The following is a 26,039-nucleotide window of genomic DNA, read 5'->3' as shown; positions in this document are numbered from 1 at the left end:
GCTATGGACTGAGTGCAGCAAGTGGGATTGGAACGGGCACCTGTCTCTCCTCGGGCTGGCATGGACAAGATAGGCTGAATGGCCTCCTTCGGAGCTGGAACTTCTATGGATCATTCCAAATTTGAGGAAATCCAACTGTAAGCTGTGTAATCTCTCCATGTTATTTAACCCTTCGAGTCCAGGCATCATTCTGATAAATCTACGTTGCACTCCCTCCAAAGATCAATGCCGGTATGCCCTTCTCCAAGGTGTATGCCCAGAAGTGCTTAAGAGTTCTCCTGGGATGTATTATAACCAGGGCTTTGCACAGTTCAAGCATGACTTCTACCGACTTGTATTCTAGTCCTCTAGATATAAAGGCCAGTATTCCATTTACCTTTTTAAAATCACATTTTAATGACCTATATACCACAAGTCTCTTCACACTATTTGGAAAATCCCTGTTCCATCCTATTTGAATCCAAAGTGGATGGCCTCACATTTCCCTACATTGAAATCCATTTGCCATAGTTTTGCCCATTTACAGAATCGATCAATGTTGTTTTGTAATGTTCTGCTGCTGTGGCTCTTTTTACGAAAGATCCTTTCCCAGCATTAAACTAAGAATGTGAGAAATAGGAGCAAGAGTAGGCGGTTCAATCTCTCGAGGCAGCTGTACCATAATCTTCTCCCTCAACTCAATTTTCCTGCCCACTCCCCATATCCCTCGATTCTCTGAGAGCAGAATGTGTTGATCTATCTCAGCCTCGGGTGCACGCGACAATTAAGTGCCCATCACTGTCTATGGCAGAGGTTGCCAAAGAATCATAATCCTCAGAACGAAAATATATATATTTTTTTCATCTCGGTCCGAAATGATCAACTTCTTATCCTGAGGCTGCTCCCCCCCATCTCTCTAGATTCTCGAGGTGAAACATCATATCCTGTCAAGCCTCTTCAGAAAAGATCACCTTTCAGTCTCCTAAATTCCAGAGCGTTTGGGCCCAATTTACTCAGCTTCTCAGGCCAGGACAGCTGAATTCTTGAAGTGACTTACCAAACAACTGATTTGGATTGGCATTTGTTGCTTTTTCATAATTTGTGAGGCCTTCATAAATCACTTTTCCAACTGCAGCATAAAGACACTCCAATTCCTCATATTTAGAAGCCACACTGGAAGTACCTGTTTAAAAGTGAAGGGTACAATGTTGACAACACGGAAGCATTACAGAGGTATTGCCATAGCTGAATTCCCCCATTATCAACCTCTTGGGGGTTACTATTGAGCTGAAACTTAACTGGACCAGCTATACAAATATTTTGGCTACTGTGCAAATCCTGCGGAAAATAACTCGCTCCCTGATTCCCCAAAGCCTGTCCACCATCTACAAGGCACAATTCAGGAGTGTGATGGAACACTCTCCACTTGCCTGGATGAGTGCAGCTCCAACACACCATCCAGGACAAAGCTGCCCCCACTCTATTGGCACCCCATCAATCACCTTCACCATTCACCCCTTCCACCACTGGTGCACAGTAACAGTATGTACCATCCGCAAGATCCACTGCAGCCACTCACCAAGGTTCCTTCGACGGGACCTTCTAAACCTATGACCTCGACCACCTAGGTCCTAGGACGACAAGGGCAGCAGATGCATGGGCACGCCACCACCTGCAAGTCCCCCTCCAAGCCACACACTATCCTGACTTAGAACTACATTGCCATTCCTTCACTGTCACTGGGTCAAAATCCTGTAACTCTCTCTTACCAGCACTGTGGGTCTACCTACACCACCCGGACTGCAGTGGTTCAAGAAAGCAGCCCACCACCACCTTCTCAAAGGCAATCAGAGTTGGGCAATAAATGCTGGCCTGGCCACATGCCGTGAAAGGATTTTTTTTTTTTTTTATAAAGTGTTCAAAAATAAAAAATTGTACTTTTCCATCTGTGTAACCTACTCGGTTCTGTCGGGAAGACGCTCATCAAACGAGAAAGCAGAGTGTGCACGGCTCTCAGGACCTTGTTGTTGCCACAGGTCATGCATGCTGCTATTCCACGCTGCAATGGCTTGAAGCTGCTGAGGATGGCGGAAGACTGCAGCACTGTTAAGAGAAAACTCAATACCTCGAGCCCTGTACAGATGTTCGCCATGTTAGCCTGATTGGGTTGTTCCTAAAAACGACAAATAAATCATAGTGGGTAGGGTGGGGGTTGAAGGGAGAACAGGGGGGAGGGAGAGGGTTGAAGAGAAAACAATGTTAAATATATGTGGACTATGTTATTACCAATTATAATAAGACTGCAAAACCCAAGTAGGTCAATGCACTTTTTATTTGCCTATTGAAATGAAAATCGCTTGTCACAAGTAGGCTTCAAATGAAGTTACTGTGAAAAGCCCCTAGTCGCCACATTCTGACGCCTGTTCGGGGAGGCTGGTACGGGAATTGAACGGTGCTGCTGGCCTGCCTTGGTCTGCTTTCAAAGCCAGCGATTTAGCCCTGTGCTAAACAGCCCCTATTGAGCTACCAGGTGATTTTTCAGGAAGCTATTTGATTTTCTCTCTCACCTACTAATTGTAATCAGTCTCATCACAGCTTCATTATTAGAAACAAATGGGATTATGAAAACGGAAACGGTCTGAAAGAAAAATTTGGCTAATCTTGCAGAGCCCTGCTGCTTGGACAGGCTGCTGTAAAACCCAACATATTCTTCCTAAAGCAGACAGCAAGAAAACTTGGTAAATATAACACAAAATTGGACTTCTTAAGAAATGCTAATTAAATTATCAGATAATTCTGGATATCGCCTCCGTTTCGCTTTCCAAACAGATTTCTCCCAAATTGTTTGAGAAATAAATATGTAATTATACCCGTTTGGATGTTAATTATAAGGCACCAAATGCCCAGCAAGATTAAAGGCTTTCTCATCTTAGTTATGTTGCAAGCACAGATTTCTGCATTAAAATGGGTTTTTGCACCAAGTAGCACACCTCTCAATTACTGCAATCATTCAAGCATTCAAAACTTTGAATTTCAAATTGGGCTGAAATCATTTTGAAAGTTTGCTGTATGTTGCTCTTCCTTCATGCTTGAATTCAAAGTTGCTGAATGAAAAAGGCAAGTTTGGGATTATAAAAATTACAGTAAATTCACAGGCTGTATTACTTTTCCCTGTTGAAAGTCTTGCACTGCTTAGCGAAATGTGAATACCCAATACCTTGCAACTTGTATCACAAAGACCTAATGGTATCGCACATTCTAGGACACCAGAATATCACAGGAAATACCACTGCTGTTCAGTGTTTTTGCCTGCCACATTGGTATAGGTGTAAAATTTCCTGCTTGGTTTAGGATAAGCAAGGGTAGGTGACACTGTAGCATGCAGTGACAGGATTGCACCCATTTCCATTCAACGAGCTCTAGAATCATAGAATTTAGTGCAGAAGGAGGCCATCCGGGCCATCGAGTCAGCACCGGCACTTGGAAAGAGCACCCTACTTAAGCCCACACCTCCACCCTATCCCCGTACCGCAATCCCCACCTACACTAAAGGGCAATTTATCCTGGCCATTCCACCTAACCTGCGCATCTTTGGACTGCAGGAGGAAACCGGAGCACCCGGAGGAAACCCACGCAGACACGGAGGGAAAGTGCAAACTCTGCACAGACAGTCACCCAAGGCCGGAATTGAACCTGGGACCCTGGAGCTGTGAGGCAGCAGTGCTAAACACTGTGCCACCCCACCGTGCCATGTTATTTAATGCACGGAGACCAACGCTTCCAAAAGGGGGAAAAAAAGGGAGAAAAATGTAACTGATTACATAAAATGGTTACAACACAAAAGATGATTCGGCCCACTGATTCCGATTCGGCTCTCTGCAAGAGTAATGTGGCTGTACCCACTACTCAACCCTTTCACAATGCTCTGCAATTCAGCTGCTTATTCAATCCCCTTTTGAAAGTCACTACCAGCTTTGAATCTACCGCCACCAGCTTTTTCAGGCTGTGCATTACGGATCTTAACCTGGCCGCTGCGTAACAAAGTTAGTTTCATGGTGCCTTTGGTCCTCTTGCTTCACACTCGTGTCCCCCGATTCATGACAGAGTCATTTAACCTTGCTTGCTCTCACATAGTCCCTCAAACTGCTCCAGCGACAGTATCCGGAGAAGGTGGAATTCCAGTTGCTTTTTTCAACTCGGCCAAAGAATGAGAGAAGCTAATAAAGTGGGCTAAAATAAAGCGAACAGAAAGCGGCAGAGCTCAGTGTGGGAAATCACGTCCCAACTATTGACAAGTTAGTGATGAACTGGGCCTCAGAGTAGTCACCATTTGACATTTTGGGCAAATTCTGAATTTTTAAATTATTCTTTTTAAACAGAAAGGTGCATTGAGGTTTTTAAGCTAATTTTTCCAGAGACTCCAAGCAAAAATTAGGCTGATAAATCCTAATCTTTTACACTTCAGCCCTGTCGATGTTGCTGCCGTGTAAAAACCTGCAGACTACACCTGATTCTGTGTGAAAGTGAAAAATGACACTCTTACCCACCATTCCCAACTCCAAAAAAAGACAAATGTTCATTGACACCCTTTCTTCCCGTATCAGTCTGGGGGGAAAGTCTGGGATGAGAAAAGATCACTTGGCTCGAGACCCATCGACTCTCGCATTGCACTACCGAAATGCACTTTGAATAATCCGAGTTTTTGTGCTTCTGTTGACACCTCAATCAGAGATGAGTTTTTCTTGTTATGCGTTTTTCTTGTTATGCGTTTTAAACTTACATTTCACTCATTTCCATTTCATTTGTGTCCTCCCATCTTGGTTGACTTTGAGTCAATAATCTGGGTTTACTATATTTGTAACGTTTAATATTCTTATCCACTCGAGTGAAGGTTTTACCTTCAGCTATTTTCTTTGTGTGCTGCAGAATTTAAGCTCCCCATGTGTCAGACATCAGCCCACAGTCAGCCTCGCGTTTCCCTGAATGTCTACTCGCGTTGTCGTGAGTCAGAGCTGGAAGGTACACTGACTAAGCAAGTGAGCAACGCAGTACTTTAAAATGATAGCTACTTGAAAGAGAAAAAGAAAAATCGTACCACCGTCATCAGCAACTTGTCAAACCACTGGAGCTTCAGCTCAGCTTTCGGCCACATATCAGGACGAAGCGCCATCTTCAGAAGACTGACACAGCGCCTGGACAACATTTCCCCCGGCGAACCCGCTGTGTTTGAGGAATCGTTCACCTGGGGTTCAATTGTCACATATTATACAGTGGACTCACACTTGACAATGTAATTGGACCTATATAAATCTTTGCTTCATTACTGTGCCACAAGTGTGGTAAGTGTGGGCACGCACATGTGCAAACGCTTTAAATATAAAAAAGTGTATCATTATATGTATAAAAAATCATTTCCAATATAAAAATAAACAAGGATAAGAAAATGTTTACAGTTTTTTCATTGCTAAGATGAGTATCAAGGCTTTCTCAAGCATACCCATACAAAAATCAATTCAAATATTAATAGTGGGAGATTTATTTTTAAATGCACGTGTTAACTTTGATCTCCCTTCTGGTTTTGTTTGGTCAGGTTGCCTTAGTTATCAGCACTTTCGCCTCCTAGTCACAAGGCTGCAGCTTCAAATTCCACTCTTGCGATTTCAGCATATAATACACGTCAGGGAACGAAGGGTGAGCACCAGTTTAGAGGCAAGATGTTGTACATCTGTGCTGCCAGATGTTGCAAATCCTGTGACACCATCCACACAACAACAGGGAGTTTCTCTGTGTCTTAGTCAACTTTCTTTCCACAACCAACACCAGTCAAAACAGATGTTCTGGTCATACTGTTGCCACCAAAATAGCTACTGTGTTGCCAACCAAAAGAACTACACAAATTAATTCATTCTACATCGTGTGCTTTGTATCACCTCTGAAATATGTGAAACTGCGCTCCATAAATGTAAGCTCTTTGTTCCTTTATCTATAAAGAAGCCCACCTACCTTTCAATTTAGACCTGCTAGAGTCTTGTCCCAGAAATATTAGCTCACCAATGCTCTCTGCACACCCTGTAGCAATGAACCACCTGTGCATTTGCTGTTTTTATATTTGTAATTACAGGTTCCATTAGTATGTTAACATCTTTGTAAAAGGATCGGACTTTGATTAAGTAGCAATCGTCTTCAGCAGTGGGATGGGGCGATGGAAAGAGGATGCCTTTGCAAGACAACCACACTGGCTTTGCGCTACTTTTAAATGGGTATCCTTTTCTAGCTTTGCGTATTCTCTGAACAAGACGTTAACCAAATGTTTCTGGGTTCAAAGAAAGTTAAAACTGAACAAGAGGGGTTGCATTGTTTAAAATGTTGCTCAGCTCCACATCAGCATATGTTTAGTTTCCTTGTTTTGAAGCAGATTTTATGCAGAGCACAAGATAGTTTCAAATTTCCTATCAAGAGGTAGCACAACAGCAATCAATAAATCAGAAGGGAAAAAAAAAAATTGGTCACAAATTTTGCTTCAGCCAAATCACCAGCAAGATATCAGCAAAAGGGTTCAGAAAACATTGAGTTTGGGACAAGTCGAACTTCCACTGACAATTATGAACAAGGTGCAAACTTGGATCAAGATCAATGAAACCTAACGGATCAAAATGAGTGTTTCCAGGTTGTCTCATATTGAAAGAAACCAAGGGTCAGATTAATGGAGATCCTCAAGAGGCAGAGGAATGAATGAAAGTCACTTGACAAGTTTGCCCTAAAGACAAGAATGCACAACAATTGAGCTATACCTATTTTCTAGAAGAATACCTTCAGAGGGCAATTGGAACTAAAATCAGGCAATGACTATAATTAAGTTATTGTAAGTGACAAGCTGATATCACAACATGAATTTTCCCCCATTTCTACAGAAGAAAGGGATTAATCAACAAAGCACTGAACATCCATCATGACTCTCACAAATGCTACATATACAATGAATTACTCTGAAGTGCAGTGCTTGCTATTATCTTGCTCACAGCATGATCTCTAACAGATTAGGATGAATGAGCAGCTGATATGTTGTTTTTCCCTCTGCTTTCTGATTAAGAGGGGAAAAGACCAAGAGGAAGTTTTGTTGCTCTTCTAATGACAAATCCTCCTTAAATCACAGCAACAGCCAGAGACAAACTGTGGTTCAATGCATTATTCAAAAAGTGGTAGGCCTAACAGTGCAGTACTCCCTCACTGCTGCATTGACATGTCTGCCTGTGACTTGAGCCCATGACAAATAAAGTCTTTCACATTGCCTTTCATGACCTTAGATCGTACTCAAGTGTTTTAGAGTCAATTAAGTACTTTAGTGTAGTCACTGTTGCAAACAGCAAATCCCACAAACGTGAAGATGGCATGTGATGTTTTAGTGATGGTGACTAGGGGATAAATACAGCCGTCGACATCGGGAATAACTCCCCTGTTCATCTTCAAAATTATGCCATGACATCTTTTACGTCCATTGAATGCAGATAGGCTTTCACTTAACATCCTATCCGAAAGACTGCACTGCCAACAGTGCAGCATTCCATTACTAATGCACTGGAAGTGTCAGCCTTGATCATGAGCGCAGGTCACTGGTGTGCAGCCTCAACCTTCTGATGCAGAGAATTAGTATAATCAATAATGGAACAGACAAATGCCGCATCAGTGCTGACAATTCAAATCATACTTAGATTCCATTAAAGTTTGTCTGCAGTTATAAAGAGAACATGACAAAGAAGTGGGGCCTTTACCTGACAAGCTATTCTGATGAGGAAATTCACTACGGTATCAGTGTGCTGTTTATCAATGGGTTTTGAAAGCAGGTGATCCGCCCCAGTTAAGGATTGGCTACGTCCAAACACCTGTTAATTTAAAAAGAACACTTAAGTGAGGTTATCTTTGCAACTAAACAGAAGATTAACTGCTCCGCGATCAAATCCATCCGGCACCAGTTTTATTCAAAAATCGAATCAGCGTGCCACAACGACTTTTCAAAAGTTGAAATGTTTATTGCAAGCCGGATTCCCCGGTTGCGTTAACATACATCAGGTTAACGTGGGCCAGAACCCAGTTCCCAAAAATGCCTCTGCCGCAGGAACATTCTAACTGGTTTTAACAACCTTGCACATTTCTCGGCCAATGTGCATTCAAATGCATTGGGGGGGGAAGAAATGTGAGGGAACTGAGCCACTTCATGGCTCCATTTTCCAACGTGAAGCACACTTTGGTCTCTCCACCGGTAGATGGATTTGGAAGATTACAAATTTACTTGAGAACCAAAAATAGTCGCAGGTCTCCATGGTAGCACAAGTGGTTAGCACAATTGCTTCACAGTTCCAGGGTCCCAGGTTCGATTCCCGTCTTGGGTCACTGTCTGTGCGGAGTTTGCACTTTCTCCCCGTGTCTGCGTGGGTTTCCTCCCACAGTCCAAAGATGTGCAGGTCAGGCGGATTAGCCATGCTAAATTGCCCTTAAGTGTCCAAAACGTTTAGGTGGGGTTACTGGGCTACAGGGATAGGGTGGAGGTGTGAGTTTAGGTAGGGTGCTCTTTCCAAGGGCCGGTGCAGACTCGATGGGCCGAATGGCCTCCTTCTGCACCGTACATTCTATGATTCAGTGGAAGAGCACTTCCATATTAACAAAAAAAGAGAGAGTTAGGTCCTTTCTCATCTCATGGGAGTTCGCTTTAAGACTTTCCCTGAACGCCAGCAACAAGAAAGTTAAGACTAGAGCTTCAAACATTATCCAGCTGGCAAGAAGCAATTCTGTAGTTACAGCATGCAAATTCATCTCAGATTTCAACTCCGTGTTTTATTTTAAAAACTGGACGCTTCCAGCTGAAATGGGGTTTAAACTCCACTTTCCAATGAGGAAAGCAAGAAAAGATTCGCCGAGCTTCAAATAAACATTCCACCTTTTTTCTTCTGTCCCTGCAGATTGTTTTTTAAAATGGTTTAGCCCGGTTCTGATGAAAGGTCACAGACCTGAAGCATAAACCATCTTTCTCTTCCCACAGAGGCTGCTAGACCTGTTGAGTATTTTCGGCGTACTGTGTTAAATATTTTAGCATCCGTCTCATATTGATGCATGCAAAGCAATCAGCCAACAAAAAACCTATTGCATCAGCCAAGAATAAAAAGTTGGGATTACTACAAAATCATACACCAAGTAAAATAAAAACAGAAAATGGTGGAAAAACTCAGTAGGCCTGACTGCATCTGTGGAGAGAGAAATCACGTTAAACCTCTCTCCAATCCTTTATCTTTCTTTCTCAGATCGGATTTAATTGCACCCTAGTAAAAGTCTCCACCTCCAGAACAGGAGAGGAACGAAGGGAGGAGGTGAGGGGCAGGAGAGAAAGAACAAAAGCAAAAACGTCAAGTAAAAAATGGATGCACGTTCTCACTGAAATCAAAATAAAGTGACATCAGGAAGAATAAAATACAAATATGTCGAGGATGATTACTGTTGCTAGTGACTGAATCAGGGGAAATTTCTGGATTTATGGCAATTCCAGTTTTGCCAACAAAGTGTTTTATCTTCCCCAGTAATTAACATTAAAATTAAGTACGGGCATCTTTGCAGCTTAGTTCCGAAGACGGTCACTGACTGAATGAGAATATTTTCAATCAATGACTTCATTACTACGACTGGACCATTTTAATAACACAGGTCCAGGAGAATGAATCCAGTAGGCAAATTATGCTAGCTGAAAACAAAGAAAGGTAATATCAAATGGAGCAGGTTCGGCTAAATATCAACTTGTCAGTGAGCAAAATGCTAAACATTAATATCAAGTGTTGCCACTTTTATAATAGTTCAATTATGTGAAAACATGACAGATTGACGGCAAAACCCGTCGACAGCTACACACACTGCTCACGGTTAAGCAGTTAATTATCTGCTTTGAACTTCAACCATCGTTGCTTTTAATAGCTATTTTGCACTACATAAACCACAACATACTAACAAACTCAAATAGTTATATCTCACCAAGTAACAAACAGGCTTTAATCTAGCGACTCAGACACCTGATTTACAGCAATTAAACAGTGTTACTGGAAATACATCATCCGACTGTGTATAATTTCCAAAGCCAGGTTAATGGCGTGAAATGGATTTTAATGCAATTTGGCCCAGAGTGCCAGTGCTGTGGGTGGTTGGTGGGAGAAAGAGAGGAAGGGGGTTAGAGAAGAGAGAGTATTGAAGAAATGAATGCAAACAATTGCACTGCCCACCCCACCCCCAATTCCTGGACGGTACTCACAGTTCCAGCATTTGTTCGAAAACGTTTGACATCCTGAGCGGAATCCACCGATAAACCTCGCCTGACGTTGCCATTAGTCGCACTGGTTCCCTCACCACTGCCATTCGCATCAGAATCAGAATCTGGCTACAATTTTCCCAGCAGCATACAGGGACGGGAATGAGAAAGCATTCAACACTCGCATATCAATATCTTTTTAAAAAATCAACAGTCACACATTTCATTGTCGTATACGAAAGGAAGCCAGAGTAGAAAAGATTTATGCGAGATGTAAATCTCATCTCAGCAATTTAGATGCAGCCAATAAAAAGAGTTTTGATTTATTTTCTTCCTTTAGATCCCATGTGGTCAGCTGAGCTGCATATTTAACTTATTTATATTTTGGCTTTAATGTGGTAAAGCAACCAATGTATACACAGCACCAGACTTCTGAAGCTCAGTATGTTCAGGGGTTCAGTGTTACCAACCACTCTATGAATGGACCCCATGTGTGTACACGCCTGCATGCACTTTCTTCTTCATAGTTTGTCGGGCTACATGCCAAGTGCAAGTCATAGTCAGAATAACTTCCATTTATATTGCACCTTTTGTCAGCTCATGTGTCATGGACTTTAAATTAAGTATTTTTGCATTGTAGTCACGGTCATAGGAAATATGGCAACCAATTTGCACACAAGGTTTCACAAACAGTAATGTGATAAATAACCAGATAATTGGTTGTTTGAGGGATAAACATTGGTTAGGACATGGGTGAAAATTCTCCTGCTCTTCCGACCGTGCCTTGGGACCTTTCGTCTCTACGTAACACTGTAGACAAAACCTTGGTTTAAAGTTTCATCTGAAACATGGCACCTCCAACAATGAAGCACTTTCTCATTCTGCACTAGTGTCAGTCTAGAGCTGGCGCTGAAGTCTCGGGAGTGGGCCTTAAACCCATAACCTTCGGACTCGGGAGGAGAGTGTGCCAAGAGTGCCGTTAAATCAAAAATGAAACCAGAGATACAGATTCAGCAACAAATCTAGATTTCAATCCCAGGAGAAGATCTCCTACAAAATCAAATAAAATTCCGGTAGGGATTTAAAAAAAGGAACTAATAAAAACAATGTCCCAATCTGTGCCTGAGCACGCAGAGTGAAGACCACCTGTAATCTGAATAGATGTTGGCAGTCTACTTCATCGAAAACATTGATTGAATTGATATATAAATAAACGCGCAATTCTGAACATCGGAACTCAGAAATAAAGCAGCCAATCTCAAACAAATCTCAACAGCTCACTGCCAAAACTGTCAGCCTCCTTGTTCTCAGTTGCGTCACAAATTCAACAAGGAATCCTTTGAAGTATGAACAACTCTCTGGCAACGATCCATGTTGAGAAGGAAACAAAACTGCATTTTTGGAATCTAGATTTACACAGCTCAAATTAAGCAAAAATATCCAAAAACATCCAAACTATCGAAAACAAACCAAAAATCTTACTTTAATCTGGGACAAGATTATGTTAAAAATTTACTTAAAATGAAATTGAATTCCATGCGTCTAATTGTCGTGCTTTTAAAAGATGGGACATTTATGCGCCAAATATATTTTACCTGCTGGTCTTTGATTCTCTGCAGCTCCCACTTAATGACAACTTCAGCCAGATCTACAGCTAACTTCCTCTGTTCAATGGTGACACTAGGTGTGAAGCCCAATCGCTGCATCGCACTAACCATGTGTTGCACAAGGTGATGTCTCACTGGGAAATACACCTAAAGAGAAACATTATTCACAATAGCATTACAGGATATTCAAAATATTTCTTTATTTAATGTGCAACTGCCACTAAACGAGAAGGAAGAGGATCCCAACATTCCTGCGTACAGGTGACACACCTTGGAGACACTTCAATGATGGCCCGATATGAATTTTTGCAATTCACGTTATGCACCTTCTGGAAAATATCATTCAGATCCGATTGTGTTTCCTTCTGATCAAAGGCATCATTTTGTCAGCATTTATTGCCCATCCCCAATCGCCCATGAAGGGGCATTTAAGAGTCGACTGCATTGCTGTGGATCTGGAGTCACATGTAGGCAGACCAGGTAAGGGATGGCAGATTTCCTTCCCAAAAGGACATGAGTGGACCAGAAGGGTTTTTACGACAATCGACAATGGCTTCATGGTCATCATTAGACTTTGTTCATTCCAGATTTTTATTGAATTCAATTTGCACCATTTGCAGCTGTGGGATTTGAACCTGGGTCCCCAGAGTACTCTGGGTCTCTGATTTGCTAGTCCAGTGACAATACGGCTACGCCACCGCCTCTCCACAATTACTATTTTAACCTCTGCTCAAGCCGATTCATTTCTTGCAATGTTACAAAGCGCTGGTGCAAAATGACAAGCCTTCTCCAAAACATCAGCTTAAAATTGCAAAAGAAAACCTAATTATTTCAAATGGCAAGTTTAGGAAGGATTCCACCGTCCTTCCTATGTTGCAATGCTGCCTTTGCTCTCCTTCACTGACCTTTCTTTCAGGTTTAGGTCTGTTTCTGACTGGCTATCCTATTTCCTTCAAACAATGATAAATAACTGTATATGGCAACTTGCCTTTATACTTGAGGACAGTATTAGCATGTAAACAATTAATCCTACTGCTTCAGGACAGTGGAGTCATGAATGAAAAAAAAACTCCTTTGCCTTCTATCCTCCTGGTAATTGCATAACAATGGAGTTGTTGACTAATCGGAGCAATCAATCTCAATCAATTAGTCTACACCAGACACAGGTACAAGTGGAGGGGAGTATGGGAAGCCACAAGGTCCGACAGTACCTTTCTCCTCCACAGAATGTTACAATTACCACACCGTGGCTCAAATGTTTAGTAAGCATTTTGCTTTGACGTTGTTAGCTAATTCAAAGTTCATTTGCTTATTCTTGTAGTAGGATCTTACCTTGAAATGTTGAACAATGAGATGCAAGATATGGACCAACTGAGGTACTGTGTGCCCCTCTTCAACAATGATCTTTCTTGTCCAGTGTGTCAGCATTTGATGCCCATCTTCCATGCGAGCAGGGACAGCAGGAGTCAAAATGGCCATTGCTTGCCTGACTACCAATCGAGCTTCCATAGCATGGGCTTTAAGCAGACTGAGGAAAACCTGTGCCGAATTATGATATTTAAAACTTTAGATATTTAGAAGTTTAGAAAACTTTGAGCGAAACAAAATGATATATATCGCCAGTTCGTTCATCAGCTCGGTGTTCACACTGGCTTGGTCTGACAACTCCACAATTTCTCACCCTGCGTTCAAATCCATCCATTGCTGCATCCATCCTATCTCCGTCACCTCTTCCATCTCTATAGCTATCCTAGATCACCTATGTCTCCAGTTATGACCTCTTGTGCACCCAAACTTTCATTGCTCCACCACTGGCAGCCGGACCATCAGCATCCTGGCGCTAAGCTTCCTAATTTGCTTCCTAACCTAGCTCTCTATCTTGCCTCCTTTAAGACGCACGTTAAAGTCTACCTCTTTGACCAAGCTTATGGGAATCCCGGGCGCAATTCTCCCATCGGGAGACTAAGTCCCGACGCCGGAGTGAAAACCGGAGTGTTTCACTCCGGCGTCGGAGGCCGTTCCCAGCCCCCTATTCTCCCACCCCCGGGGGGGGGGGGGGGGGGGGGGCTACGAGCAGCGCCACGTCATTTACGTGTGCCGGGCCTTGGCGCCGCATAAAAGCAGCGGCACGTAAATGACACGACTGGTGCCGCGTAAATGACACCACCGGCGCATGCGCGGTTGCCGTCCTCCCCGCAAGATGATGTCCGGTGGATCTTGCGGGGCAGCGGAGGAAAGGAGGTCCTCCTTCAGAGAGGCCGGCCCGCCGATCGGTGGGCACCGATAGCAGGCCAGACCCCTTTTGAGGCCCCCCCCCCCGCCTCCCCGGTGCAGGAACCCCTCTCGCCCAGCCCCCCCCCCAGCGTTCCCGCGCTGTTCCCGCCGGCAGCGACCAGGTGTGGATGTGTAGCCACCTGAGTTGGCCACTTCCCGACTTAAAAAGGAGAACCGCAAAGGCTGAAGGGAAATTCAGCCAACATAGGCAAAGACTAGTAAATACAGAAATCATGTGTATTGAAACCTGTAAGAAACCAGACAGCACTGAAACCAGCAGCCATCTGCATAGTAATGAGCAATTCCAAGGCACAATTGCAACAGTCAAGGTGAATAAAGCCAAGCCAGACTCCTCGGCGCCAGCATGTGCCAAGACAAAGGAAGGCCAACGGACATTTAGGGACCGCCCAACGATCAGGGAACAACTCCAGTATTGGAGAAATCGATCCAAGTGATCGGAACGCAGTCTAAACACTTGGAACCAGGTACGGGGTCCGCCCCGAAGGGCGGGAAGCCCCTGGGGACTATAAAGTAAAGCCCCCAAGTTCAAATCGTCCTTCTTTGGCAGGGTCACTCAGCAACTTGAATCAACCCGTGAGAGTGACCTGTTCAAGCTGCCGCATCAACCAAGTAAGTCTCCAGTCAACGCTCGCTACGAGATAGGCGCTCCTAGCTACAAGTACATATCAGCTTTTGAATCCTGCAGACTCAGGACCTGAACGAAAGGCCATTTGTTCCCCTGACCTGGTGGGCCAATTCCGAAGCTAAGTATTGGCCTGTTAGTTATAGGATTAGCCTAGAAAGTAGAGTTTATGCATGAGTAGTGATTTACTGTGTATAATAAATGTGTTTTGATTTGAATCTTACTAATTGGTGTGTTGAGTTATTGATCATTACTTGAACCTCGTGGCGGTATCATAAAGATACCTGGCGACTCTAGAGCAAAGGTTAAACAAACAGAGCAAATTACGAATTAAGAGCCAATCAAAAGTTAGCAACAGATGGCGCCGGCGGGAACCTGTGTTGCGCAGGCCACTCGGCCCATCCGGGCCGGAGAATCGCCGCTCACCCATTACCAACTGCAAGCGGCGATTGTCCCAGTGGCCAGCCGTGATTCGCGCCGCGCCAGTTTGGGGGGGGGGGGGGGGGGGGGGGGGTGCAGGCGTTGGGGCGTTGTGGCAGGACTCGGCCGGGAGATTCTCCCACCCGGCGTTGGGGGGGGGGGGGGGGGGGATTTCACCCCCCAGTCTATGTCTCACCTTGGCTGCTTAACAAGGTACAGGAGCAGGAGCTGCATTTATGCTAGTACCGAGGCAAAATTCTATCATGAAGCATGCAGGATTTAATAAGAAGTTTAAAAACAAGCAAAAACGTCTCAGAGACTATGGCACCTTTGAAGTCCTGAGGATGCCCCAAAGCACTCCAAAGCCAATGAAGTATTTCTCAAGTTTACTCACTGCTGTTTTGTAGGAAAATATGACAGCCAATTTTGCACATAGCAAGTTCCTACAAACAGTAATGAGGTAAGAGACCAGAAGATCTGTTTTTGGAAATAGAGGATAAATGTTGCCCATGATATGTAGGAGAGCATTCCACCCTCAAGGAATATTGTCAAGGGATCTTGTATATTGGCTTGAACAGACACACAGGAAATTGGTCCAGAGTCATATCTGAAAAGAAAACAGATACTCCGCCACAATGAAGCACCCCTCAATACTTCACGAATATATCTGCCTAGATTACCTGCTCAAATTCTAGGGTGAGAGTTGAACCCACGATCTGCTGTCTCAGTGCAACCTGAAGCTAATTTAGCTAAATTAACAGTTTCTTCCCTGCAATACAATTTAAAACTGGCACAATATCAGTTCCAAAATTCAGAAAATATTAACATTTTATATGTAGAAATCTTCCTAATTCAAATTAAAACAAACGGAATAGTCTTTGTTAATTCAAGTTTCTTGTCAATTCAAGTTATTCAGGTAAAACCATGAGACATGAGCGGTTTTATATAATAGCTGCTGAATTGGTGTTCCAGACCTGCAAGTCGAAAATATCTCTTCTGTCCAAGCTTTTACAGTGTTTGCTTCCAAGTCTGGATATAAACGTGTTGAATATGGCAGAAAGTTTGGATAATAAAAGAGCATTTAGACCGATTTTACTCCAAAGATGTGCAGGTTAGATGGATTGGTCATGATACAATTGCCTCTTAGTGTCCAGGAATGTACAGGTTAGGTGGGGTTACAGGGAGTGGGCCTGGGTAGGGTGCTCTTTCAGGGGGCCGATGCAGACTCGATGGGCCGAATGGCCTCCTTCTGCACTGCAGGGATTCTACGATTCTACTCTGCCAAAAGAAAATTAGTTTGGGTTGCTCTATACAGATATGTAGTGAAACATGGAAACTGCAGACACCTTAGTGACTGGCATCAGCAGTCTTTTATTTTTTGCAGCTGTCCTTATTTTCAAAATGGTCATTGTCTATATTATGTAAAAGGAATTTTGTACACAGCTCCCATAGTTGAAGAGAAACCACTCAATCCCCAGGGCAGAGTTGTACAAGCATTCAATCCAGAGTTCAAGTGGTTCTCTGGCTCAATATACGTGGGAAATAGTTTGCCGCTTCACAAAGGCTGTTACTTTCACAAAACTCACTGAACCTTGCGTTAACTGGCAAGCACTGACCTGAGAGTTTTGAAAGGGGAGGGCGGAGGTAAAGCGAGAGGAACCTCCAGTGATGTTGACTTGGTGATAGTTGCAGAAGGAGCAAATTTGCAACAGGCTGCATGTCATAAGGGTTCAGTGCATTGAAGGCTGACCGTAATTCGCATTTTTTTGCGAGTCCATGATGTCTCTTACATCTCTGAACCAGTGCCTGTTTATACAGGTTTTACAGTCGGTAGACGTGATCAACACCCCAATTAAAATCTGACAATCAGGGCCCCACTTATGTAAAAAGCTGCATAGAGTTAAACGGTTTATAATGCAATGCTTACCTGCAAGACAATTTTTTTATGAATTGCAAACTTGGCTATGATGTGCGCCAGCAGCAAGTGGCCACTGTATTTGCAGGCCGGGTCCACGCAGGTCTTGGAGAGCAGGCAAGGCCAAGCGAATGTCATCAGGCGCCTCAACTTACTGTTCCGATTTTTATTGTTGTCGTGGATGTGGTGAGGCGCATGCTCAACAAGAAGAGTTGCAAACTGTAGCAAGTAAATCCTTAAAGCGTCTAACATTTCAGCGTGCTTCTCTGGGTCCAGTACCTGGGAACAAGATGAATGCACGTCGCGATTAACCAATTAGTAAGCACAGGCTTGAAGTTCTGGACAAAGAAACAAAGGAGAAGACGAGGTGTGAATTATTTTTTAAAAAGAAAATAATTTTTTTTTTTTTTTTTTTAAATGACATTTTTTTTTAATAAACACAGGAGTTATGGCCCAGGATGCATTGCCTGAAAAGACAGGGTGGAAGCAGATTCAATCATACGTTTCAAAAGGGAACTGGAAGTATACTTACAAAGAAAAATGTGCAGGGGTGTAGGGAAAAAAAAGCAGAGTGGGACTAATTGGATAACTCTTTCAAAACAATGGCACAATGGCCAATTGGCTTCCTCCTGTGCTGCATGATTCAACAATAATACGGTAAACTACTGCAACTCGTGCAATGCTTCTGGAAGTCGGGCAATCATTTTTTATTCTTCTGCACGACACCTGTAGTCGCAATTACGTAAACAAAATACATTCACACAAAATAAATTATGCAAAAGCCGTGAGCATCTTGAATCTTCGAGAAAGGTGCTCAAGGTGCAGAGATCATTGCCGGGAACCTGCGGCGATCTGAATTATTAATATTTACCATCTCATATCTTTTTCTTGTTAAAAGCAGAAATGATTTATGGGTTGCCACAGGTAGGACTACATCTGAAGTCACAGCGAAGTATAATCACACTTTCAAACCGATGAATAATTTATGAAGAGTTAAGCCGCTTCCCACACTAGCACAGCAAAGAACAAATGTACAAGCTCGTAACGTGCATTTACAAACAAGAAATTTGCATAGATGTCCACGCCATTCACATTACCTTGGTAATGAAAACACTGGTGATACTTTCTGGGTTGTCTCCCTCGGGATTCGGTGGACCCAACAGTTGCTCCCCTTCGCCTTTGTCAAAGCTGTACTGGAAAGCGGGAATCAATATGTGCTGCAGAGCCTAAAGAGGGACACAGCAGCAGAAATCAGCAGCGAATAACACAGAATATAGCTTTCAGTGCGTATACTTGAAAACTAAGTGCCACGGCGTTGATAAAAATCGCAAAGTGATAGCACACAGGAGGCCATTCAGCCCATCATGCTTGTGCTGGTCCTTTGAAGCACGGGCATATAACTAGTACATTATATAGTTTAGTTACTTTCAGTTCTGAAGGTGGAACATGAACTTTATTTACTAATATTAACAATGTTTAAATTGAAATAAATTAAAGCTTTTTTTGAGAGCAGGTGGACATGTTATTAAGACTTGTACAAGGCTTGTTATTGTACACAAGGAATACATCAGAACACGTGACCCAAGGTCAGCTGTGCACCAAACACTGCATCCTTCAAGCCAAAACAAAATACTGGAAAATCTCGGGTCTGGCAGCATCTGTAGGGAGGAATGAAATGAAAATCGCTTATTGTCACAAGTAGGCTTCAAATGAAGTTACTGTGAAAAGCCCCTAGTTGCCACATTCCGCTGCCTGTTGGGGGAGGCTGGTACGGGAATTGAACCGTGCTGCTGGCCTGCCTTGGTCTTCTTTAAAAGCCAGCTCTTTAGCCCTGTGCTAAACCAGCCCCTGAAATAATAACCTTTTATTGCCACAAGTATGAAGTTACTGTGAAAAGCCCAGAGTCGCCACATTCCGGCACCTGTTCGGGGAGGCCGGTACGGGAATTGAACCCACGTTGCTAGCTTTAGTTCTACATCACAAACCAGCTGTCTAGCCCACTGAGCTAAAAGAGCTAACGTTTTGAGTCCAGATGACCCTTTGTCAAAGCTGCATGCTTCAAAGGTTCATCTGGGCTGAGGAAATGCCACAAATATTCAGTAGTTTGCTTTCTTTTCCAATTTGTGATTTCTTGCTTAATTACAGCTCCAAATGAGAACGCAACTTATTAAACTGCTGCGGCTGAATTTCTGACACTGCTTTGGTCATGTGGGCCTACTGCTGATATTTTAAAATCAGACGTTTTAATGAAACACCTGAAAATTAAATCCATTCATCCATCATTAGCAATCACAGCAGAAATAGATTAAGTGCACAAATACATTACATTTGGAAAGACACTGTTACATCTTCCCATTTCAGTTACACTATAATGGCTAATCAATCTGGAGAATAATAGGCTCAACAGCAGCAATAAAAACACTCCCGACACTGGCTTAGAGGCTTTGAAATGCCAGGTCCAACAGCAAATGAATTACACGATATCTGAAGTGATCATATACCAAATAGATCAGGGTTTTAATGGCACCTTCAAAGCTGTTCTGATCTGATGAGCAAATGATAATATTGCATATCCTCAGGAAATTTTCTTTTCGAAGCAAATGAATTAACCTTGCTGTGAAAAAAAATGTCAAGCATTTGCCACAAGTGCAATCTGAAGCGAGGATACCGACATCCAGAGAACACAACTTTAGGGATTACTGACAAAGGAATTAGAGGCAGGGTGCGAAGACTTCCATTTCTTTTTAAAAAGTTATTTGTGGTGATCTACAATTCATGGTCTGAAAGCAAATTGGACAGTCATTATCAAAGAGGAATTGGGTGAATTCTTGAATGGAAGAAAATTGCACGGTTATGAGGAAAGACCAGAGGAATGCAATTAAATGGACACGTTTCAAAGGGGTGGCACAGGACCAATGGGCCAAATGGCCTCCAACTGCACCGCAAGATTTTCGGAATCAGTTGCCTGGGGTTTATTTGGTTCAGGCACTTCCTGCAAATTAAACACTCGTATGCCAATAAATGAATAGGTCTAGGTGCTTCAGGCACACCTGTAGGAAGTTCAAAATGCCAACCAGCTTATTTCTACAACATACTATCGTCACCTTGGCTTTAAGCTCATCTCCGAAGTTTGGATCATAAAATTCCACGAATCGGAAGAACAGGGCACGCTTTTGTACCACACTGTAATTCTTCGGGATCTCTTCTTCCATGTACTCCTTTAGGAAGGTCATATTGCTCAGGAAACGCCCAGTAAAAGCTCGAAGCAGTTGAAACAGCAACTCAATCTCAGCGTAATTCCGCCTGAAGGAGGGTCAATATTCACAACGGATCAGTTATTTCTGCAATATTCTTTTAAAACTTTATCCGAGTACGGTCTAATCAGTTAACAGCAAATGCAGCTGCAACCTCAAGTCAATTCTCAAAAGGACACTGAATCAACACTTAAACACGCCATAAATTCCAAATTGTTCAACACAGTTTGATTAAGGGCTTTGACAGAGTAAATAGGGAGGAACTGTTTCCACTGGCAGGAGGATCAATAACCAGAGGACACAGATTCAAGCTAATTAGCAAACCACCCAGAGGGGAAATGAGGAGAACTATTTCATGCATCGCGTTACGATGTCCTGGATGCATGGTCAGAAAGGACGGTGGAAGTAAATTCGAAAGGAAAAACCCGCAAGGCTATTGGGGGGGGGGGGGAAAGAGAGGAGAAAAAGAGCAGGAGGAGTGGGGCTAACTGGTCAAGAGCCAGCACAGACACTATGGGCTAAATGGCCTCCTGCCAAGCTGTATGATTCTATGATTATTATACATTTTTCCAACAAAGATGTTCATTTGACAAAATGCACTAGGCACTTGGCCTAGTGATAAAAAGAAATCCATAAATAATGGAATTTTAGGCGTTTGAATTACAACACTTGAAATCTCAGCTGCACGTCTCGATTAAACACAGATCTTAGCTGTGGAGACATATTTCAAGCACCAGAATTGTGTAAATATATGAAAACATGTAATGGATGAAGCCTTTCACCTCACTCCCTTCACCAAATAGTAAAGTTACATACTTGCAGTAATTTAGTAGACAGAATGCAAGGAGTTTTGGTTCCTTCCAGTGAGTGGCAACCATGCTTTCCTTATGGTGTCGCTCCTGGAAAGCGTCGCTCACCCACACCCGACGCAAGTGGCTCACTAGCTGAGGTTGGCCAGACAGCCAGTTCCCATCATTCTTCACTATGATGCTGATTATCTGTTGAATAAAACAAAGGCTGAAAGGACCAGGGTAGGGTAGATACATCAAACTGTAATAAAAAAAAGCTTGCTACCCAATCGGAGCAACAGAGGAAATGGCGGGAGACGTTAAGTACCTTAATTTTTCAAAAACTCCTCAACCTCTGCCATGCTACACAAGCAACACTTGGCTGATAAATTCGATAGAGCCCAGCTGGTTCGAGCACAGGATACTTAATCCCGGGGCCAAGGGTTCAAATTCGGAAGAGGCTCGAGGGGTTTAATGGCCTACCACACAGCACACCATACCAATGTTCCTATCACACACCACACCAACCTACCGCTTGCACCCTCCAAAGATCCCCATGTCAAGCTAAGCTTTAAATTGGACATCATTCTCAGGGTTGAGGTTCAACTTAAATTTGTAGCCCGAGAGCTCCAAAGTGCCAACTTAAAATTCAATTTCGTGAAGCAAACTCTTAAAGCTTTAGACTTAATAAACTTGACCAGGAGAAAATTAAGACATTTATTGTGCGCATAAACTGCTTGGAAGTAACCGAGCTATTCAGAATAAAGAATAGAAAAGCAATCCCTCTACATACATTACAGCAGTGTTTTTCAAACTTTTTTTCCAGGGACCCACTTTTGCCAACTGCCCAACCTTTGGGACCCATGCCGGCTGATCCTCGCGACCCATGCCACGTTTGCTTACCTTTAATGAGAAAGGGGAGCCTGCTTCCCTGCTTCAATCAGGTTCACAGGAGGAGAGGGTAATGCGCACATCAGGTGCAGACACAGCCAGTTCCTTTGTGCAGTCTTCAACTTTGTGAGAATGAAAAATCCAACCTCGCACATGGAGGTCGTCGTGAAGGGCAACAGCAACAAAATGCTTGTTTTACTCAGCATTGTGTAATCCTGGGAGATGCGACCCCAGAATACTGACAGCCTCATGGGCTTTTGGCATGTTTTAATGTGATGTCACAGGTCAGGTATAGCAGCGCAGTATTTTCATTTGGAGTCAGCTGTAAGTTAATAACCGACTCCGGGGTCTCAATCTTAAAAGACATTTTTCACCCATCACTTCTTTTTTTAAATCTGACTTCTCCTATACTTTTCCAGTGCTTACCTGCATCTAACACACATGGACTTTGCATCCTTATTTGCATTAGCGCAATTGACAAAACCATACCTCAAGAAATCATCATAATAGTGCTTTGTTCCAGATTTAAGTTTCCACTTTGTAGGCTGTTAACCAGAGGTCCTGCCCTGAACTATCCTAAGCAGCTCTCTCCAGCACATTCTGTTGTCAGATCTATCCAGGAGGTACATGGCCTATTTGGGTCTCTGGCCATCTCTTACTTATAAGAAAGCGATTCATACTCACAGTCCTCTGCCTTGCTTGCCAGCAGCTAGAAAACGGAAGCAGCTCTCGTCCGTGATTTGGCGCCAAAAGAATGCGCATACAGGGCGCTTGACGTCAAGTGTTCATGCAGGGTGCGTGACCTGCTCGCTGCTGCTGCTTATGTCCGGAAGACTGCACACAGCTTCATTTCCTTCTCATTTAAAAGACTGCAGCGGCCACCATTCTCAATAGACATGCCAGTCGTGGCCTTTGGGTGCTTCTCCCACGTTCAGGACCAACGTGGGAACGCCACCAGCGATCACTCCACGACCCTCCTGGCACCCGCCCTTTGAAAAACCCTGCATTACAGGATCCGTTTCCTGAAACGTGAGCACTTGGCCCATCGGAGTTAATCCAGCCAAAATGGCATTAAGAAAGCACATGCCTTGCATGGTTCCTTAATGCAGACAAATGACAGTCCTCCGCAGTGCTTGGATCAGACTGGTGGTTCCAGCCCGACCAGTGTTAGATTTAATCTCCAGACACACTCGGGTGCCAGTTAGTTGGTGCACTGCTAGAGGTGGAAGGCGAGGTAATAGTCTTTGAACAGAGGCTATAACAGAGTGCATCAAACAGTGTTGATTTACAATGGGAGAGAGAAGAAGCACAAGAAAAAGGGTGTCTCTGCTCCAGAAACCAAAATCTCAAGTTTGGTTTTTATTCCAGCCGGGACATTTTAGGAATGAATGAGGGCGGCACAGAGGCGCAGCGGTTAGCACTGCTGCCTCGCGACGCCGAGGACCCGGGTTTGACCCCGGCCTCGGGTCACTGTCCTTGTGGAATTTGCACATCCTCCCAGTGCTTGCGTGGGTCTCAAAGAACAAAGAAAGGTACAGCACAGGAACAGACCCTTCGGCCCTCCAAGCCTGCGCCGACCATGCTGCCCGTCTAAACTAAAATTTTCTACACTTCTGGGGTCCGTATCCCTCTATTCCCATCCTATTCATGTATTTGTCAAGATGCCCCTTAAACATCACTATCCTACTTCCACCACCTCTTCCGGCAGTGAGTTCCAGGCACCCACTACCCTCTGTGTAAAAAAAACTTGCCTCGTACATCTCCTCTAAACCTTGCCCCTTAAACCTATGCCCCCTAGTAATTGACCCCTCTACCCTGGGGAAAAGCCTCTGACTATCCACCCTGTCTATGCCCCTCCTAATTTTGTAGACCTCGATCAGATCGCCCCTCAACCTCCTTCGTTCCAGTGAGAACAAACCTCTCCTCATAGCTAATGCCCTCCATACCAGGCAACATCCTGGTAAATCTCTTCTGCACCCGCTCTAAAGCCTCCACATCCTTCTGGTAGTGTGGCGACCAGAATTGAACACGATACGCCAAGTGTGGCCTAACTAAGGTTCTATATAGCTGCAACATGACTTGCCACTTTTTATACTCAATGCCCCGGCCAATGAAGGCAAACATGCCGTATGTCTTGACTACCTTCTCCACCTGTGTTGCCCCTTTCAGTGACCTGTGGACCTGTCCCTACCTGCATTAGACCTTCCAAAATGCATTACCTCACATTTGTCCGGATTAAACTGCCATCTCTCCGTCCAAGTCTCCAAACGATCTAAATCCTTCTGTATCCTCTGACAGTCCTCATCCCTATCCGCAATTCCACCAACCTTTGTGTCGTCCGCAAACTTACTAATCAGACCAGTTACATTTTCCTACAAATCATTTATATATACTACGAACAGCAAAGGTCCCAACACTGATACCTGCAGAATACCACTAGTCACAGCCCTCCAATCAGAAAAGCACCCTTCCATTGCTACTCTCTGCCTTCTATGACCTAACCAGTTCTGTATCCATCTTGCCAGCTCACCCCTGATCCCGTGTGACTCACCCCTACAACCCAAAAATATTGCAGGATAGGTGAATTGGCCACGCTAAATTGACCCTTAATTGGAAAAAAAAAAGAATTGGGTGCTCTAAATTTATCTTTTAAAAAAGGGAATTAATTTATAGAGCACCTTTCATGATATCAGAATATTCCAAAGTATTTTACTGTCAATTAAAAACATGTGAAGAAGTGTAGTGACTGTTGTAATGTGACTGTTGTAATGTAGGAACCACCATAACCAATTCACACATAGCAAGCTCCCACAAACAGCAATGTGATAATCTATAGTTAATCAAAGAATTGGTTGAGGCAGGACTCCCTCGGTCTTTTCTGAAATAGTGGCATGAGATTTTTGATATCCGCCTGGGAACAGTTTAATATCTCAGAAGTCAACACCTCCAATAGTGCAAGTGTTCCTCAGGATTAGACTGGATTCTGGGCTGACATCCCTTCTGACTCCAAGGCGAGATCACCACCCACTGAGCTACGGCTGAAATGGAGGAAAAAAACTACCAGAAAGCAGCTTGACTGCTTAAGAGTGGGCTGCCAGCAAGGGGCTTGATCAGCCTGACTAGATATGGGAGGATGTGAAGGCTCTTTATCCTGAAACGCACAGTTGTAGGTATTTGCTAATATTTCAGTTCCATTGGGAAGCTGAAGGGGAGAGGTTTGTGCCACAATCAGTAACCAAAAGCAGAGGAATTTGGCAAGATATGCTTCAAATGACCATGCAAAAATAGCTGCCTCAAGCATTTCTGCAGTCAGCCAATCAACAGGGCAGCATAACCACCTTGAACACGTCTTGATTCGGGAACCTGTTCAATGCCCCGCCATTTAGGATTGTTCCACAGTTCCCAGGGACAGTGATAAATCCAATCAATCCATAGAGGCAGCAGAGGTTTGTCCAACTCTGTTGTCAAGCAGGATGCTCTTCTAAGCCATCCACTGCCCTTCAGAACTGCAGTGGCTCCCGTTTGGATAGGGCGGTTGATAGTCCCTGCTGGTGACCTAGGATCCATGAATCCGTTGTGATTTCCTCAGAAACGCGTTGCAAGTGATCCTCCGAACAAGTCCTCCAGTGAAGCAGCCGTAAGTCGTGGCCAAGTTGGAACAGCCAATGAGAGACAGAAGCAGCATCCAAATTACAAAGCTGAATCAAAATTTCAATCTTGGATCTGTTCATCTCTATTTGCTAATTTGGGGCCTTCCTCCTTGCCCTGCCCCTGACAGTGGACGGACTTCCACTGACAAAAGCTGCCACGAAAACGGCACAGGATGAACCTCAGTAGACAATGAGCCAAGACCTGCCTTCGGTCACATGAATGAATGAATGGATGTATACCCAGTGGCTGTACTTGGGACTCCGTCCCATCGCACTAGTTTTGAAAATTTCTGGGCGGGGTCTCTGTCCCGTCGCACTCCTTTTCGTGTGCGGCTC

At 43.7% G+C, this 26,039-nt stretch overlaps 1 protein-coding gene across 2 annotated transcripts in view; it reads right to left on the bottom strand.

Annotated features, from left to right (window-relative positions):
- Positions 1–26,039, bottom strand: part of trrap (transformation/transcription domain-associated protein) — a 241,921-nt gene that overhangs the window by 112,048 nt on the left and 103,834 nt on the right. For both annotated transcript variants that reach the window (XM_072481554.1, XM_072481555.1), the window contains exons 35-45: positions 21,191–21,372; positions 20,225–20,423; positions 18,218–18,346; positions 17,133–17,399; positions 13,201–13,407; positions 11,857–12,015; positions 10,265–10,390; positions 7,749–7,859; positions 5,075–5,221; positions 1,939–2,152; positions 1,037–1,162 (exon numbers count right to left, since the gene is read on the bottom strand). In XM_072481554.1, the coding sequence (XP_072337655.1) occupies positions 1,037–1,162; positions 1,939–2,152; positions 5,075–5,221; positions 7,749–7,859; positions 10,265–10,390; positions 11,857–12,015; positions 13,201–13,407; positions 17,133–17,399; positions 18,218–18,346; positions 20,225–20,423; positions 21,191–21,372 (1,867 nt within the window). The remainder of the gene's footprint in view (positions 1–1,036; positions 1,163–1,938; positions 2,153–5,074; positions 5,222–7,748; positions 7,860–10,264; positions 10,391–11,856; positions 12,016–13,200; positions 13,408–17,132; positions 17,400–18,217; positions 18,347–20,224; positions 20,424–21,190; positions 21,373–26,039) is intronic.

The sequence above is a fragment of the Scyliorhinus torazame genome, chromosome 17 (assembly GCF_047496885.1).
Source record: "Scyliorhinus torazame isolate Kashiwa2021f chromosome 17, sScyTor2.1, whole genome shotgun sequence".
In the NCBI taxonomy this organism is placed as follows: Eukaryota; Metazoa; Chordata; class Chondrichthyes; order Carcharhiniformes; family Scyliorhinidae; genus Scyliorhinus; species Scyliorhinus torazame.
The sequence above is the reverse complement of the archived record's forward strand: the minus strand, read 5'-3'. Positions and strand labels throughout refer to the sequence as shown.